The sequence below is a fragment of the Lynx rufus genome, unplaced genomic scaffold (genome assembly GCF_022079265.1).
Source record: "Lynx rufus isolate CCGP_SWC_20201006 ecotype Redwood Valley unplaced genomic scaffold, mLynRuf1.p SCAF_10, whole genome shotgun sequence".
In the NCBI taxonomy this organism is placed as follows: Eukaryota; Metazoa; Chordata; class Mammalia; order Carnivora; family Felidae; genus Lynx; species Lynx rufus.
The window spans coordinates 79737715-79754639 of record NW_025814824.1 but is presented as its reverse complement, the minus strand read 5'-3'; the positions used below and the strand labels follow the sequence as shown (position 1 = coordinate 79754639).

Genomic DNA, 16925 nt, shown 5'->3' with positions numbered 1-16925 from the left:
TAGTACTTATCATTGCTCTACCTGGTCTTATTTAGTTATCGACGTATGTCTGAATGTCTGTCTGTCTTCTTAATGAAATGGGAGCCCCTCGATTCCTTTTCACCATGTGCGCCTGCTGCCTTACATGGCAGGTGGGAGGTGCTCCATAAAATATTTCAGTGAGTGCAGATGATCAAAAAATTAGAAAATTAGAAAGAGGGTCGTGATTCTTTGGAGTCCGAAAGATCCGGGTTCCGGTCTTTGTTCTGCCCCTTTGCTAAGGGATGCTGAATCTTTACGAGCCCGTTTCTTCATGTGTAACATGGGGTTAGCATTGCCTCACCTCCTCGTCTTATGGTGACGACTAAGTGTAGTCAGTGTGGGGCACCTGGGGGGCTCAGTCGGTTAAGCGTTTTGATGCCGGCTCAGGTCATGATCTCGCGGTTTTGGGGATCGAGCCCCACGTCGGGCTCCAAGCTGCTAGGTCAGAGCCTGCCGCCCACTTGGAATTCTCCCTCTCCCTCCCTCTCTCTGCCCTTTCCCTGCTCACGCTCTCTCTCAAGTAAATGAACTTAAAAAACGATGAATGTAGTCAGTGTATTTAAAGGATCTGACACACTTAAGTGCTTCACAAACGTCCGTTCGTCTCCCTTTACACCTTTTCTCTGTGGCAGAGATTCTCAGGAAGGGTGTATCAACAATGTTTGGGCCTCTGGCGAGACCCTCGACTGAACCATTAAAAAGGTCCTGATCACAGCGATGGCTTAATGAATCCGTTGCTCAGATTCCTGGCAAAGTAACACTTGAAATGTTTTATTTAACAGCAACCCCACTTTAGTATATTGTAATGGCCTCTTTCGCCACCTCTTACTACCCATTTGTAAAGTCTTTTCCCTGGGCTTCACTGTGTGTTGTTTGTGGTGAGTAACAGGCCTCCTTTGGCTAGCTGAATAGCGATTGTCATTATTTTTAATCTATATTAAGGGAAGGAGAGGAAAGGAAAATTTAGTTTAACGTGCTTAAAGTACCAGAAATATTTTTAAAGTCTGGATTTACTAAATTTTAAGATGGGTTGTGTCGTCTAGATGATTCCATATTAGGAGTGAAAAACGCACCATACATTTTAATTTTGTTTTGTAAGCTGTTTGATTTTTTACCCTGCTTCGTCGTGCTGTGGCTGTGTGATTTGAATGGAATCGCCTCTGCCCCAGAGCTAGATGATGGGAATCCAGACAGCAGTAGGGCCTCCCCCTGCCGGTAGAGGGCTCAGCGGGGAAGGTGAGACCAGGGCTCATGCGAGAGTGGCAGCAGGGACACCGGGAGGGGGACGGCCAGGGAGCCGTCTGTAGAGGCTGGAGGGATTGCAGAGAGAAGAGAGAGGGCGCAACACGGATGAGGGCCTCTTCCATCCCCTGTCACTACCACTACCGATTGCCCTGACCTCTCCTCCTGGTAACCCTTTCCTGGAAGTTAACAATAGCTCTCCCACTGGCCTCTCCTTTCCTTGCCCGCTCTGTTCCCTTTTTTCTTCTTTTTCTGCCTCAGTCTCCTGGTTTCTTCTTTCTTAAATGAGTCACTTTTTCACCTTAAATGAGTAGCTTTTTCTCCTTTATGTTTTAGATGACTTACACATACTTATTTAAATTTTTTTTTAATGTTTATCCATTTTTTGAGAGAGAGGGAGTGCTTGAGCGGGGAGGGGCAGAGAGAGAGGGAGACACAGAATCCGAAGCAGGCTCCAGGCTCCGAGCTGTCAGCACAGAGCCCCACGCGGGGCTTGAACTCATTAGCTGTGAGATCATGACCTGAGCCGAAGTCAGATGGTTAACTGGCTGAGCCACCCAGGCGCCCCTATACATAGTTATTTTAAAATCTTCAGGTTGCTTTATTGATATTATTTTCTTGAGTGTGAACTGTGATCTGTTGGGTTGTGGCCTGTCTATCTGGACTGTGCTTGGTTTGCCCGTGTAGACAGCCGGTTCCGTCCCCCGCGCTTCATCTTCCCCCTGTGGGGCGCTGCAGTCACCTCTGCTTGGCCCTCTGGCTCCTGAAATCTCCATGGTTTTCTCCACCATGTGTGGTTCTCCTCCTCAGTTTCTGACCTTTGGATAAATTGTACCTTGTCTTTGAGGCCTATAGTGCACCTTATAATATGTTTTTGTTAGGTATTTTTTGCTGTCACTTAAGTGTGTTTTTAGCAGGGTGGGTGGGTTTCCTGAATGTACTCACTCCTCCCCCTTGACAGAAGTCTCTCCGTTCATTCTTTCCACGGCAGCTAGAATCACCCCTGCAAAGCACACGAGTGACCGGGCACTCTGCCACAGAGCCTTGCAGTGGCTCGCCTTTGCTGTCACGCCTCAGTTCCCCCCTCCTGGCTTTCAGCCTCACCCCCTTACCCTCCAGCATGTCTCATCTGTGTTCCCCTTGTTTGCCTGGCCTAGAATGTCCCATTTCCCTTTGCCCTGGACACCCTGGGATCGTGGCTCCGTAACCCATTAAAAGTTGTGCAGGGCCCATGTTTGCTTTTTTTACCCCGTGGAGCAATGATTTGTTGACATGCCTTGTCTCCAACCCAGGCTAAGGCCTTGCAGGCAGTTTTGCACCCTCAGTGCCTGTCCCAGGGCCTAGCACAAGAAACACCCACAGGGATTCTTCTTGAACTGCTCTGCAGCCTTTTACATGCTGGCTTTGTTTGAGTTCCTGGGACAACAGAGCCTGAAGTAAGGATTCGGGTACAAGTGGCTTCTTGGGGATATGACTCCAGGGAGCAGAGTGAGTAAGGTAGGAATAGAGGCAAAGCCAGTAAGGGTTCCTGAGTGATCTGGTTGGTGCCATGGGCGGCCGCAGCATTGTCTCTCCAGACATTGGAAGATGGGGACGTTTCCCCAGTAGCTCTCTTCCCCCGCTGCTTGAGGGTCTCCCTCCACATGTAAACTGGTTCTCACTTCCCACTGCCCTGCCGGGGGATCAGGGAGCCCTGGAAAAGCTCCAGTGCGGCAGGGAAAGGCCAGGAGTGCTCGAGGCGGGACTGTCTGTGTCTCCAGGTGCCGTCCACACAGCATCCGCGCGGACTGAGCTGGGGTCCACGGGAGCCCGGGGCATGTGGCCAGGGGCACGAAAGGACCTGCCACCTGTACACCCTCTCGTTGAATCCTCATCGCTGTCCTGTGGCGGGGGAGCCTGACCTTCCAAAGAGTCGCTGAGTTAGAACTTGAAGCCATTTTCGTGTGGTTTCAAAGCCACTGCTCTTCCTATTATGAGTGGTTCACAGCATCCCTTCACTCAGCACCTATTTCCTGAGCACTGACTGTGTACCGTGATGGGCCTGCTCACTGACGGGTCCACGAGGTTGGCTGGATCCACCGCAGCCGTATTTGCCCCTGGATGTAGGAATGGAGCTGGGGGCGGGCGGACCTTTCACTTGTCAACAACACTTGATGACCCTGTCTGCTCCTTTCTAGGCCCAGCCTGCGTCCTTAGAGCCACGTGGCCCCTCACCTCTATATACTTGTGTTAAATCAGTTCTCCTCCTCTTGTCCATGAAATAGACAAGGTGGTACCCACCTTGTGTGGTCACATGAGGTGACCTGGGATAAAATCTTCGGTGTGGGTCCCGGCACTTGTCGGGCGGTCAGTGTGCTTAGTTTAAGCAGGCTTTAGGCCAGTTGGGAAAACTTGGGATACTGGGTAGGGCACAAGAAAACCGAGTTCTTCTATTTCCTTCCCTTTTGGAAAAACAGGCCTGACCTTCTGAAAGTGCTGCGTGAACTACTTCTGGAACGAATATGCTTGGCAGAGCAGGGAGTTTCTGCAGAACACCTTGACGGTAAAACTGAGACGTCACTCAGGCAAATGGTTGTACAGCTGAGAGGTGAACTCGGACATTTCACCCGACCCAACTCGTTGTCCAAGTCTCACGATGAACTGAAGTCGCCTCGGACGGCCCGGCTAGAAATGGCAGGTGAAGCATCCAAGCCGGAACTGAAAGATGCCTCCGTGCAGACCGTGACCGTGGAGGGTGACACGCTCGGATTCCAGCAGGAGGGCAAGAGAGAGGCTTGGGAAGAGAAGCCGCCGGATGCCGTGCTCCACATGGAGGGTCAGCCGGAGAACTTGTGTGTGATGTCAGGGAGGCACGTCACCCCCCTTGCCTTCCCCGGTGGGACCCACAAAGTAAGCTTGTTTGTATATTATTTATTAATTCCTTCTTTTATACAGAGGTAAGACTTCAAAACTCACCTCTGATCCCACTTGATTTATATAAAATCCAGTATCTCCCTCTACCTGTACTTAGTCTGGCCTCTACCTTGAGGTGTGTGTTTTGTCTTAACCTTCCCCCCAGCCCAGTCTTACTTATCTCTATAGCGTGACATTTATACGGTTTCCTTATAGAGTCATATTTATGTATCTGTTTGTGTAGCTTTTTCTTTCATGCCGTGTACCAGGAACATCTTTCCTGGTAATGGCTTTGTAGAATTCCATCGTGGGGAATGTGCCAGAAATTGTATGACTTCCACCTCCAGGTGGACACTTACTTTTGTAGGTTGCAGCGAAATTGTGATGACTTGAGTCGGGCCGAGTCGGGCCGAGAACCTAGGTTTTCTCCTACGCAGACTTTCTGGTGGAGAGGTACTTTTCTGTGAGCTTTGTCTACATTCTCGTATCCTTACAACACCTGTCAGAGCTGAGGAAGCCAGATTTTGAATGTTCGCAGGTAGCCAGCAGTTAAAGGGTAGAGCTGGGACAGCCATGCCCTTTCCCAGGCTGGCCCCCAGCTCCTGCTGGCCTAAAGTGGTAGGGTCCGGTTTTGTTGGGTGAGTGCATTTTGCTTCGGTCAAGATGCCGTCTCTATGCTTCTCCTCAAATACCATCACAGATGCCAGATTATTAAAAGCCAGGCTCTCTTGGCAGTGTTCGATTGGACCTTTTACTGAAATCCTCCTGGGCCGAGGGGTTGGGGTTGGTTGGTCCCCGCAGCAGGGGGATGTGAGTGTTCTGGTGGAGAAGTAGGTCATGTTTCTAATAGAGCTCCAGCGATGGCTGTTGGTGTTCTTGTTTCTGATGGGTGTTTTGTATCTGAGAAATCAGCTGTACACACTGCTTCATAGCATCAGAATGGAGAATTAAGTTTATTTTCTGACCACTAAATTACTGCTTTTGTGCATACCAAAGGGAGTTAGATATATCATTAGCAAAATTGCTTTTGATTGTTTTAAATTATGCACCAAAACTGTAATTTCTAGAAAAGGGTTTTCTAAAGATATCAGTAAAGACAAAAAAAAAAAAAGACACTGCCATCATATTAACGGTACTCCAGATGCAAATTTGTGCAATTTGGCTGGGATAGAAACGCTCTCATCTGCCCCCAGCCCTGTTAGTTTGTACCTGTGTATTATTAGGAAAGCTAGGTGTTTTTTTTTTTTTTCTCCCAGTTTATGCAGGGGATAGCCTCCTTTGTGTAGGAAAATTGCAAAATCGAATGAACTTATTAATTTCCCTGAATGTGTTTAAAAACTATTTATTTACTTATTTATTTTTTAGTTTGGAGTTCTCCTTCTTGCTCGTGTCTTCAAAAGAAGGCAACTGTGTTTATTTTTTAGTGTCTTCTGTTTGTGCCAGGATTGTTTGTGCTAGATCATCACATTTAATCTTCTCAGGAAGCAGATGAGGTAGGTAGGTATTCCCTACATTTTACACATGAAAAATACAAGCCCGGAAAGGCTCAGAAAATGGTCCAGAGCGAGTCGGCTGCTAGGAGGAAGAGTAGGGCTGGAGGCCGGAGGCCAGCTTCAGAGGCAGACAGGGATATTCTACACAAACCTTTCCCAGGAAGGGAGGAACCCTCTTGTCACCATTCCAGACGTACCTGGGATTGCTTCAGGCCTGACCGCTCACCTTTCTCAGTGGCTCGGATGGGACGGGTGTGACCTGGAACCTGAGGCTGGCGCAGTGGCGACTTGAGGAAGTGCGTGGCGAGCGCCGGCTAGTGCCTCGTACGTGGCCGTGTGTGCGCAGGTCGAGCCCGGTGTGTGAGCCTTCCTGGCCCGCTTCCACCGCCAAGTGAGGAGTCCCGTCGTGACATCTTTAATAAGGTGGTAGGTGGGACTCCGCTCAGCGTCCATAAGGTAGCATTTTGTGCGGTGTTATTTTAGAACCCGCGTTAGGTTGACTGACGGCAGTCTTCCAGCCTGAAATTGGCTTTGGCATTTGTGTACTTGCAGATATCTTTTCTCCTGCCATATGACACACAGATTTGGATCTAAGAATAAAGATTGGTGGAGACTGAGGACCAAGCAATTGACTGTTATTTTCCAGTCCTCTCTGATGAGGCATGCACTTCCTCCCAGCTGGTCCCCTTCACCACCTCAGACTGTTCTTGTCCTTGAACCTGTTCTCTTCCCTCGAATTTCAGGACAGAGAGTGTCTCACTTTCCTTAACTGAGCAGCAGAGGCTGAAGAGCCGTTGCGAGGTCCACATCTCTAACCTTCTCGTCGTATGGCCTCGGACGGGTTGTTTGACATCTCGGTTCTTGGTCTGGAAAATAGGCCTGGTAATTTCTGTTATCCTGCGAGCTCTGGGAATGCAGTTTGCCTGAGGACTGTGGGAGAACGTGCTCGAAAGCATCGTACATCCTAGAACGTTCAAGCAGGGCTCCTGCCTCCCTTTTCCTTCTTGGGAGACCTTGCTGATTTCATCATTCCCAGGGTCCCAAGTATTTCCTGTTTTCCTCTCAGGTTCCTTCTCTTCCGCTTAAAAAAATTAAAAAGAATAATAGCTTCATTGAGGTATAATCCACATATTATACAGTTTATCCATTTAAAGTATGTAGTTGCAGTGGTTTGTTTCGTTTTCTTTTTGTACGTACAGAGAGTTGTGGAACCATTACCGTAATAAGTTTTAGAACATGTTCATTATCCAGAAAAGAAACCCTGACCCATTAGTGGTCACTTGCCATTTCCCCCCGTCTGCCCTAGCTGTCGGCAACCGCTAATCTGCTTTCTGTCTTTCTATGTTTGCCTATTCTGGATATTCATATGAATGCACTCATACGGTGTGTGATGTTTGGCGACTGCTTCCACTCAGCGTAATGTTTTCAAGGTGCATCCGTGCTGTAGTCTCTGTTAGTACTTCATTTCTTTTTATTGCCAGACAACAGTCCATTCTATGGATGTAGCACATTTAATTTATGCATTCGTCAGTTGATGGTCATTTGACCTGTTTCCACGTTTCAGGTATTATGAATAACATCGCTGCGAACGTTCACGTACTACAGGTTTTTGTGTGGACGTGTGTTTTCGTTTCTCCTGGGTGAATACCTAGGAGTGGAATTGCTGGGTCAGGTAGTAACTCTATGTTTAACCTTTTTTTTTTTTTTTTTTTTTAATTTTTAAAAAAATACCTATTTATTTTTGAGAGAGAGACAGAGTGAGCCTAGGGGAGGGGCAGAGAGAGAGGAAGACACAGAATCCGAAGCAGGCTCCAGGCTCCGAGCTGTCAGCACAGAGCCCGACGTGGGGCTCGAACCCACAAACCGTGAGATCATGACCTGAGCTGAAGTTGGACGCTTAACCAGCTGGGCCCTCCGGCGGCCCTCTGTTTAACCTTTTGAGAAGCCACCAAACTGTTTTCTAAAGCGGCTGCTCCTAGTTTACGTTTTCACCAGAAACATGATAAGTTCCAGTGTTTCCACGTCCTTGCCAACACTTGTTATTATTTTGATTATAAGCTGTCCTGATGGGTTGGGAGTGGCAATATTTCACGGTGATTTGATTTACATTTCCCCGGTGATTAATGATATTGAACATCTTTTCGTGTGTTTTTGGCCATAACTGCATCTCCTTTTGAGAAATGTCTGCCAGATCCTTTGCCCATCTTTTAATTGAGTTATTTGTGTTTTTTGTCACTGAATTGTAAGAGTAGTCCGCATATTCTAGATTTGGTCCCTTTCCCCAGCTTTTGAGTATATTTAAAATTCTCCACACTCAAAGGCACCCCCATTTGGCCTCTTAAATTATTTTTTGTATGTTAGTTCCACAAATAGTTGAGTACCTACCATGTTCTTGTGGTGAAGGCTGTGGGTAGAGCATGACCAAGAAATGCGGAGTTCCTGAGCGCTGGAGCTTGTAGGCCAGGGCAGAAGACAGACGAGTAATTGCACAGGCATTTAGTTATAATGGTACCAGTGTAGGGGGCGGTGAGCGTCCTTAACAGAGAGACCTGACCTGGTCTTGGAAGTCAAGGCCCATTCTCCCGAGGAAGGCACCTACCTGCGCGCTGAGTCCTAATGTTGTATTGGGATTACGCGAGGGGTGGGGGTCGGCAAGAAAGAGTGTTGTAGACGCAGGAGGCGGTGTTGGCCAAGGCCCTGGGCTGGAAAGAACACAGACACTGAGGAACTGATAGAAGGTGAGTGTGTGGGCGTAGGGAAGCAGGAGAGGGGCAGTGACTCTGCGTAGAGGCTGTGGTGAGGATTTTGACCTTTGTCATCAGGGAGCAGAGGGAAGCATTACAACAGTTTTAAGCAGAGGCCAGGAATGGCAGGTTTGCCTTGCCTGCCGCAGTGGGGAGAGTGGACTCGAAAGGCCAGGGCTGGATGGGGGAGGGCGCTCAGGAGGTGGTTGCCGTGGCTCGGTGAGCACCAGCCGCGTCTTGGGGCTGGTGGGGGGTGAGGAGAGCCGAAAGACCTCAGAGACGACTCGGGGGCAGGGATCCGTGGAGCCCGGCGAGTGGGGCGCGTGGGTGATGAGCGTCACGGGCAGTCTGATAAGGACTCGCGGGTTTGGGACGCACGGTGAGGGGGTGGTAGCGTGATTCACAGGGAGTGTTGAGGCGGCGTGGCTTTGGGGCGGGGGCTGGGGTGGCGCGAGCGAGGGGCTGAGGGCTGGGCTGGCCAGTGGAAATGAAGGTGCCCGCGCCAGGCGGGTGGGGAGATCTGAGCCCGCCCGGGCGGTAGCTGCGGGGTCAGTGACTCGGTAGCCAGGGAGAACTTCGGTGGGAGGTGGTTCTGGTGGCCTCGCAGGGGCGGGAGGCAGGTTGGCTTAGACCGAGGGGCGGGGCGGGGGGAGGAAATAGAGAAGGAGCAAGAAGGTGCTCCTCAGAAGATCGTGTTGAGGACAGGACTGCCGTGTATTGAGCATCTGCCGTGTCCGGAGACGGTGGGCCAGGGCCAAGCGGGTGTCGACGAGGAAAAGCTTGGTGGCGGCCAGTCAGACGAAGAACCTGCCAAGACACGAATTCTGCAGACCGGGAGATAAACTTAGATGCCACTGTAGGAACCGGAAGTGTGGACGGCCGGCTTGAATCCTGTTGTACAAGGTCGGCCTGAGGACGTGTTGCCTGCGTGACCAGAGGACGTATATTCATTGTTCTTTTCGTGTGTCTCTTCAGGATGCCAAGAAGTCCCGCTTGCCCATCCTGATAAAAGCGTCCCGATCATTAGGAAATGTGTACCGCCTCCCCGCCACCCAGGAGCTGGTGACCCAGCTGCAGGGCCAGGTCCTGGAGCTGCAGGGGGAGCTGAAGGAGCTTAAAGTCCGCAACAGGCAACTTCGGCAAAAGTTAATTCTGGCTGAAGCGATGACGGAGGGGAGGCCAGCGCCAGACAAAACGCTCCTGAAAGGTAAGCACCGGGAGAAATGTGTTCTCCGTGCGCGAGACAAACAACCCGATAGAGCTGCTCGAAATGTCAGCCTTGTTGTGTAGAACTGCGGTAAGCTTGAATATAAATTTTATGAATTACAGTGATTAATCTTGACTCTTGACAAACACACAATCAAAGGAACACAATAAGGGAAATGAATCTATTGTTTTCATTTATTCTGGAGTCCACGTGAAGGGGACTTGTAAGCGCTCACGGGTCTTGTGAGGTCACCGCTGCCTTCACTTGGGGTGGTCTGCGGGTACCCCGGCTGTGGGATGATTTCAATCTGGGTTTTTTTTTTTTTTTTTTTTTTCTGGCTTTGTCTGTGGAAGCCTCAGGCATATGGGTAAATCACATGTGTAAGCGAGAGTCCTCGTGGTGGGGTTTTCTAGAATGTCCAGGCTACATCAATTTGGGTTCCTGAGGGCTAATTCCCAGCCCTGTTGACCTTACGTCTTCCTCTGGAAGTGACCTGCCTCCCCACCCACTTTGAATCTGCTGTTTCTGCACTCGTGGGAGCCCCCAAAATGGAGGGCCCCTGGGTTAAAATGTGTCCAGGTTAGACTGCATAGACTCGGAGGGAGCGTGTGAGATAGCGTCCCTCGGCTGGAACAGTGACAGTGGTTTGGGGCCACCACCCCTTCGAGAGTCTGAAGAAAGCTGCCAGCCGTTACCAGAGAGCAGTGTAGGTGAGCACACAGGTAAGTGTCGTACCTCATTTTCAGAGGGTTCGTGAGTCCACAAAAGCACACGTGCACTCCTGATTTTGAACTTCTGCTGCAAGCAAATGATAGCAACACCCAGTACCAAGCAGTCTTTGATTTATCTATTCAAAAAGCAGTGGTTACATCCTCCTGTGTGCCCGGCACCGTTGTGGGCCCTGGGGAGATCGTGAACAAAACCGGTGACCTAAGTGTGTGGACAGCTTCCCTTCCTGTTGTGGGGAGGAAGACAATAAGCTGATAAGTGGACAAGCTGTATGTGAGATGGCAGGTGCTGTGGGGAGAGAGAGAAAGCAGGGTCAAGGGCATGGGTAACGTGGAATGGGGTAGAGTTTGCTACCACACATGGAATGAGCCTCCCTGATGAGGGGACATTGGAGTGGAAAACGGGAGGAAATGAGTGGAATCGTCAGTCAGCTTGGAAAGTGCATTCTTGGGAGAAGGAGCAAGGGCGCAGGCCCTGACGTTGCTTTGAATTTGGGCAGTTGGTTGAGTAAGAAGGCCAATTATGTGGCTGGAGTGGAGTGAGAAAGAGGAAGAGGGAAAGAGGTCAGGGAGGCCCTAGGAGGTCGTTCTAGGGCTTTGTCTTTCGCCCAGTTAAGACGGGAAACTGCTGGAGGGTTTGGAGCGGCAGAGTCACATGACCCGACTGCAGCTTTATAGCCGGACTGGCAAACTGCGGCCTCTGGGCCATCCATGCTCGCTGCCTGCCTTGAAGTTTTACCGGAACACAGGAACGTTCCTCCGCATCCTGTCTGTGACTGCTTTTGCGCTCGATAGCAGAGTTGAGTGGTTATGATGGAGGCCGTGTGGCTCGCAGAGGCTAAAATATTCTGTGTTTGGCCCTTTGAGAGAAGCGGGCCGACCTGTGCTTTAAAGGATCGCTTGTAACGTGAGCCATCAAATGATGGTGGGGAAGGCCGCAGGAGAGGCAGGCGGAGGCGGGCACCGGGTGTCTGGTTTTGGTCTGACTTGAGATGCCTGTTGACCATCCCCGTGGAGATGCCAGGTTGGCACTCGGAGATGCAGGAGTCGGAGTCGAGGGGCTGGATCTGGGCTGGGGCTTTGAACTTAGCAAATGCCAACCTGTTGCTGGTCTTTGGAGCTCTGAGGCTTGGAGGCCTGGTGAGCAGACCCTGGAACTGAGACTGGACTGTCGCGGGTGGAGCCCGGACGGAGAAGGAGCAGCCAGAGAGGCAGGGAGGGAGCCACGAAAGGGTGCCATCCAGAAGCGGAGTGAAGAGCAGGCTCACTGCGTCCAATATTGTCAATAAGTAAGGCAAGGATGGCGGATTGGCCTCGGGATTAAGGAACAGGAAGCCATCACCGGTGACCTTGAAGGGAGCTGCGTCCCTGGCGTGGCCGGGCCTGCCTGCCACAGGTTCCAGAGAGCCAGTGGAGGAGAGGAACCGAGACGGCAGGAAGAGACGGCTGTGAGGGATTTTTACCGTAAGGCGGTGTGGACAGGCAGGGCCGTTAGGAGCCGCGTTGTCAGGGAGCCTCAAGGGATTCGGTGGATCGGGACGGTGGGGACTGCGGCAAGGTGGGTAGTCACGGCTACGGCCTGGCAGCGTGAGCCGCAGAGCTGGAGTGTTTGGGGGAGAGATCATGATCCGGAAGGGTCCGCGAAGAGTGAAGGCACCTAGGCCCTTCCAGGTCTGTGATAACAGAGGTATGTGGGAAGGAAACGTCCAGTCCTGGGGGCGCTGCGGGAGAGGCAGTGTCGGGGCGCCGTCCAGGTCCTTGGAGCGAGGGGCAAGGTGCACGTTCAGGGAGGAGATTGAGGTTATTCGGGATTTTGCCATCGAGGAGTTTGCTTTCTGGGGTGGGAGACTGCATCCGGTTAGGGGATTGCCAGGGTGGTTCAGGGCTGGGCCGTGACTGGGAGTCTTGGGCTTCCTGTGTCAGTGATGAGAGAAGCGCCTGTTGTTTATTCGGCCTCACTGCCCACTTTAAATGCAAGATTAGGGGCGCCTGGGTGGCTCAGTTGGTTGAGCACCGGCTTCAGCTCAGGTCACGATCTCACGGTCCGTGAGTTCAAGCCCCGCGTCGCGCTCTGTGCTGACAGCTCAGAGCCTGGAGCCTGTTTCGGATTCTGTGTCTCCCTCTCTCTCTGACCCTCCCCCATTCATGCTCTGTCTCTCTCTGTCTCAAAAATAAATAAATGTTAAAAAAAAATTTTTTTTAAATGCAAGATTAATTGATTCTTCTTCACAGTCCTCGAGGCAGGAATAGTCATTATCCCCGTTTGTCTGTCGTTGAGGCCACAGTTTCAGAGATAAAGTGACTTGGCTGCGGTCATACTGCCACTAACTTCCGGCGGTAGATTTGCACCAGCCTGCCTGATTTCGAAGCCTGTGCCCTTTACTGCTTCATAAAGCCTCGTGTCTGATAACTCGCGTATGGATTTTCTGATGATCTGTAGCGTATGGTGTTTTCCATTTATGTTTAGGTTCTCGGGTTCACCTTAGTGGAGGTTTCAAGATAATTGGGGCTTTGGCATACTGCTCTTTCCTTCCCCCCTCCTTTCCCACTTTGTTTCCTTCCATCCATCCATCCATCCATCCATCCATCCAGACATCATTCATGCATTCAGTGGATATTCCCTGAGCACCTGTTGTGTGCCAGCCTCGTGCACTGGGTGTAGGAGAGAGACAGAGACAGAGAGACAGAGGAATGAGATAGTCTCAGTGCCTTCTGAGAACTCCCTGTCCAGTGGGAAGGGGGCAGAGAATTAAACACATCAGTGTGGGGCAGAAGCGGGGGGCACTTCAGGGAGGAAAGATTTGCACGGCAAAGGTGACTCAGCCCAACAGAGGCCCTGGCACTTTGCCCGGAGCTTGCCGTATGCACTTACCAATGTTTTTGTTTCTTGCTGAGACACCAGGGCGCCTCAACCAGGTGCTGCTCTCGCGGTTTCCCAGGAGACCCCCGAGGCCTCTCTCTTCCAGGGGAAAAGTGGGCATGAGTCTATAGAATTCATTTTCTCACTCATAGTTTTTTGAGAGCCTAGACTTAAACCATTTCAGACAAGCTGCAGTATATTTATGCTTTTTATGTCCTGTTATGGCAGCTCGATAGATTAATTTTATCTTATAAATTGCATTTTGCCTCCCCAGTGTTTTTATTTTCCCCGTTGTATCTTTGTGTTCTTCTCAGTTGCTTGGCTAAGTTTCAAGTCTACGGTTTTATTTATTTTTCCTTCTCTTCACGAACGCCTGTAGCCCAGCCCCTTGTGGGAGCAGCCTACCAGGACAGCCCAGGAGAGCAGAAAGGAATTAGAACCATGGCCTGTGTCTGGAGAGACAAGGAAGGGGACAGTTATCAGCACACCAGCCACGAGACCGGTCGGAATTCAGCCTCTGTGTGTGTCGAACAGCTTCCGTGTGCCAGGCACTCCTTGGGGTCTTGTATAGAAAAAATTGTCACTAAGCCCTGCAACAGGCTTCTTAGGACATCATCATTATTCCCACTTAACACGTGAGGAAGCTGAGGTTTTTAGAAAGAATTGATCCAGGTCACCCAGCTGGTAAGTGGATAGACGAGCGGAGGTCTGGTAGACTGTGTGTCCGAGCTTACCAGTCTGTCTGGCACGCTTTCCTCCCAGGCCGTGGACTGGGTCCTGGCGGGCGTGGTACGTGCTCTCAGGGACCTCACAGCCCAGCAGGCAGGCAGGTCTCTGTGTGGTGCTGGCTGGGTTAGGTTAGGTGTGCCCCACCGGCCTCCGGCTGCCCAGGAGGGGGGTGAGAGGTGAGCCCGAGCTGACTCCTGGTTTGTGGGGTTTGTCAGGCAGGCCGGTGGGAAAGGTACAGAGACATGAGTGAGGTCCCAGGCAAGTCACATCTATTTCTTCTTGGCAGTATAAAGTATTCTAAGCATACAGAGAATCACAAAGGGTGATAAAAGAATATTCACGTTCCCATTCATCCAGAATGAATAAATGCTTACATTTTTTCTTTTTACCTTACATCCATCCCCCTCTGCCTTTGTTAAAAAAAAGGAGTCACCTTTCATCTGGACCTAATTCACTCCGTAAGAAATAATTATCTTCAGGAATCCTAAATTTGTCATGGGGCGGCTATGAGAACACCGTCTCTGGGGAAGTACTGAGTTACGATGTCCGCTTCCCCGAGGCCTCCAGTCAGTGCACTGAATACCTGGTCACATGCTTCTGAAGGTTGTGGGCTTTGAGGAGAAAGCCACTCTACCAGGCAGTAAAGTACTCTTAGCTGAATTGTAGAAAGTTCCAGAGCTGCAGTATTTCCTCCAACACAAATAAGTGGTCCTGGAGACATCTTTTGAGTTCTTGTTCACAGCCAGTTGGTTACTAAAGGCTTCGTGTCGAACTGGCAGTTTCCTTTTCCCTCCCAAATCCCCATCATTGGTGACCTTCTTTCCTTTTTCTGAATGTGCTTCTAGAACTTTGCACGTGCTGTTACCCCTGCCTGAATTTGCCCCCTTCAGTTGAGGCCTAGCCGAGGCCCCTGTCTTTTAGGTCTCAGCTTAGATGTCATTTTCCAGGGAAGGCCTTCCTGAATCCCTCAGTTATTTAGACACTCCTGTTGGCCTCCCAGGTTTTGGTCTGATTCCACAGATGTTATTGGCCTTCACACTGAGGGTTGAGGATTGCCCCTCCCCGCTCGTGCACCCCTGCTACAGGAGACTCCAGGCGTGGGAGGGGTAGACACATCAGGAGGCGGCGTTCAGAGTTGGAGGCAGGTGGCCAGGCTTTGAAGGAGGGGCTGTGCTGCTTACTCGCCCTGACCCTGGGGCAGGTTCTTACCTCTCTAACTAAACCTCGAGTTCCTCTTCTGTAAAATGGGGACACTGGTGACTCCTCGCTGGACTGTCGCGAAGACTAAATGGATATCACAGGCGAGGTGCTTGGCGCTCGGCGGTAGGCCAGGTCCTGGCATAGTTACGTGTCCCGAGGCCTTTCTGAATGTGCTTCTAGAATTTTCTAGAGCCTTCAGGCTCACACCACATACTACAGCTTGTGATCCTCCCTGTCCCACACCCGCCGTGCAGTGATTTCTGATGAAATATCTGCCTTTGGCCCTTCATCGAGGGCTGCTGGGCCGCGAGTGGCAAAGCCACACTGCAGAGCCCATGCTGGGCCGCGAGACGTGCCGGATACCGGCCTTGGCACTGGGCCACTGCCTCCTCGCTGCTGCTGAACACCAGGTGCTGCGGATTGAGGGCGCTTCCAGAGTCGAAGTTACGAATGCCGAGTGTATGAGTGTGAGACTGGTCGTGCCGTAGGGTCAAAGCCTCCAGTGGAGGGTAAGTGTTGTGTGAGCGGGCACACCGTCCCCGCCATCCTGAGATGCACGTGCCCCTAAACGTCTGAGCCGGCCGCGGTCTGCACCACGGCAGGACGTTTGTGTGGGTCTTACGTTTGTCTCTGCCTCATGATTACTTAGTGAAAATCATCAAAACTGATCATTATTCCCCTGAGTGAACATTGCTTCTTGCCGTGAGATTCCACTGTCATGAGGTTGTTATGGCAGAGATACTTCCTTGACTTGGAAGGTGATCTACTGGGGAAAAGGCCTGCTGAGATGTCTCGCTCTGTCTCTGTCTCTTACACTCATTCAGCCGGCGGTTACTTACTGAGCCCCTTGTCTGCCCCAGGCCCCGGGCCAGGCCCTGGATTGCAGAAGGACATGCCTGCACGTGAGAGAGCGCGGGGACTGGCGACTGTCACACATTTTATGCAGTAGAAATGCTGTGCGGGGAATGCTTCCTTTAGGTCATGGAGCAGCTGCTTTCTAAAATAAAAAGAGTTATTTTATGGTATTTGCATCGTGAACAGAGAGATAAGAAGGGGCTTACAGCCACGAGGAACAGTTGCGGAACCCAGAAATTGGAATATACAGTCTGCCGAGGATTCTGGTGCGCTTTTCCTTCTGAGAGCTCCCCCAGGCCCTGCCGTCCAACCCGCACGGCTGCTTAGGCAGCGCTTCCCCTGGTCCTCAGCCCCGGCTCGCAGGCCTCCTGCCTCCTGCCATCAGCATCCTCTTCCATCTTCAGACAGTTTCAGGGAAGCAAAGACTATCAGCATTAGCTGGGTTCCTTCACCACTGCGAGCCAGATGCTTTTTGCAGAGCTGTTGTGCCGTGTGATCCTAAGAACACAGCAAACACAACCCTTCACAGTAAGCGATGTTCTTTCCATGCAGCGCGTGAAGCGACTGAGGCTCAGAGAGGTTAAGGAACTTGCCTAAGGTCCCGCAGCTAGTAAGTGGCACAGCCAGAGTGGGAAACCAGATCTGTTGGATTTTGAAGATGGGTTTTTCTCCTGTATTCTGCTGCCTCCTAAGTATTCAGCAACGCTTCTATCGAGCTGAGGCTTCCCCGCACATGGGGTGGTGTGGTATGTGATTAAGGACAGGAGCTCTGGACTCGGGCCTGAGCTTGAAGCCTCATAACAGGCACCCTAGGCATCTTTTTGGGGAAACTGAGGTTCTGGGACGTTAGATTACTTGCCTAAGGCGACGGAGTCAGCAGGTGGCAAAGCTGGGTGTGAGCCCCCTGCTCTTTGGTTTCAGAGCTCCGCATTCTTTCTCAGCACCGCCCCAGCG

The 16925-nt window shown here is 51.1% G+C and overlaps 1 protein-coding gene across 7 annotated transcripts in view; it reads left to right on the top strand.

The window, feature by feature from the left end:
• CDK5RAP2 (CDK5 regulatory subunit associated protein 2) overlaps window positions 1-16925 on the top strand; it is a 173673-nt gene that overhangs the window by 108565 nt on the left and 48183 nt on the right. For 6 of the 7 annotated variants that reach the window (XM_047068608.1, XM_047068639.1, XM_047068648.1 and 3 more), the window contains 2 exons: window positions 3720-4152; window positions 9368-9599. In XM_047068608.1, coding sequence (XP_046924564.1) covers window positions 3720-4152; window positions 9368-9599 — 665 coding nt within the window. Of the gene's footprint in view, window positions 1-3719; window positions 4153-9367; window positions 9600-13566; window positions 13690-16925 lie in introns of all 7 variants that reach the window. The other variant, XM_047068657.1, reaches the window with a different exon arrangement.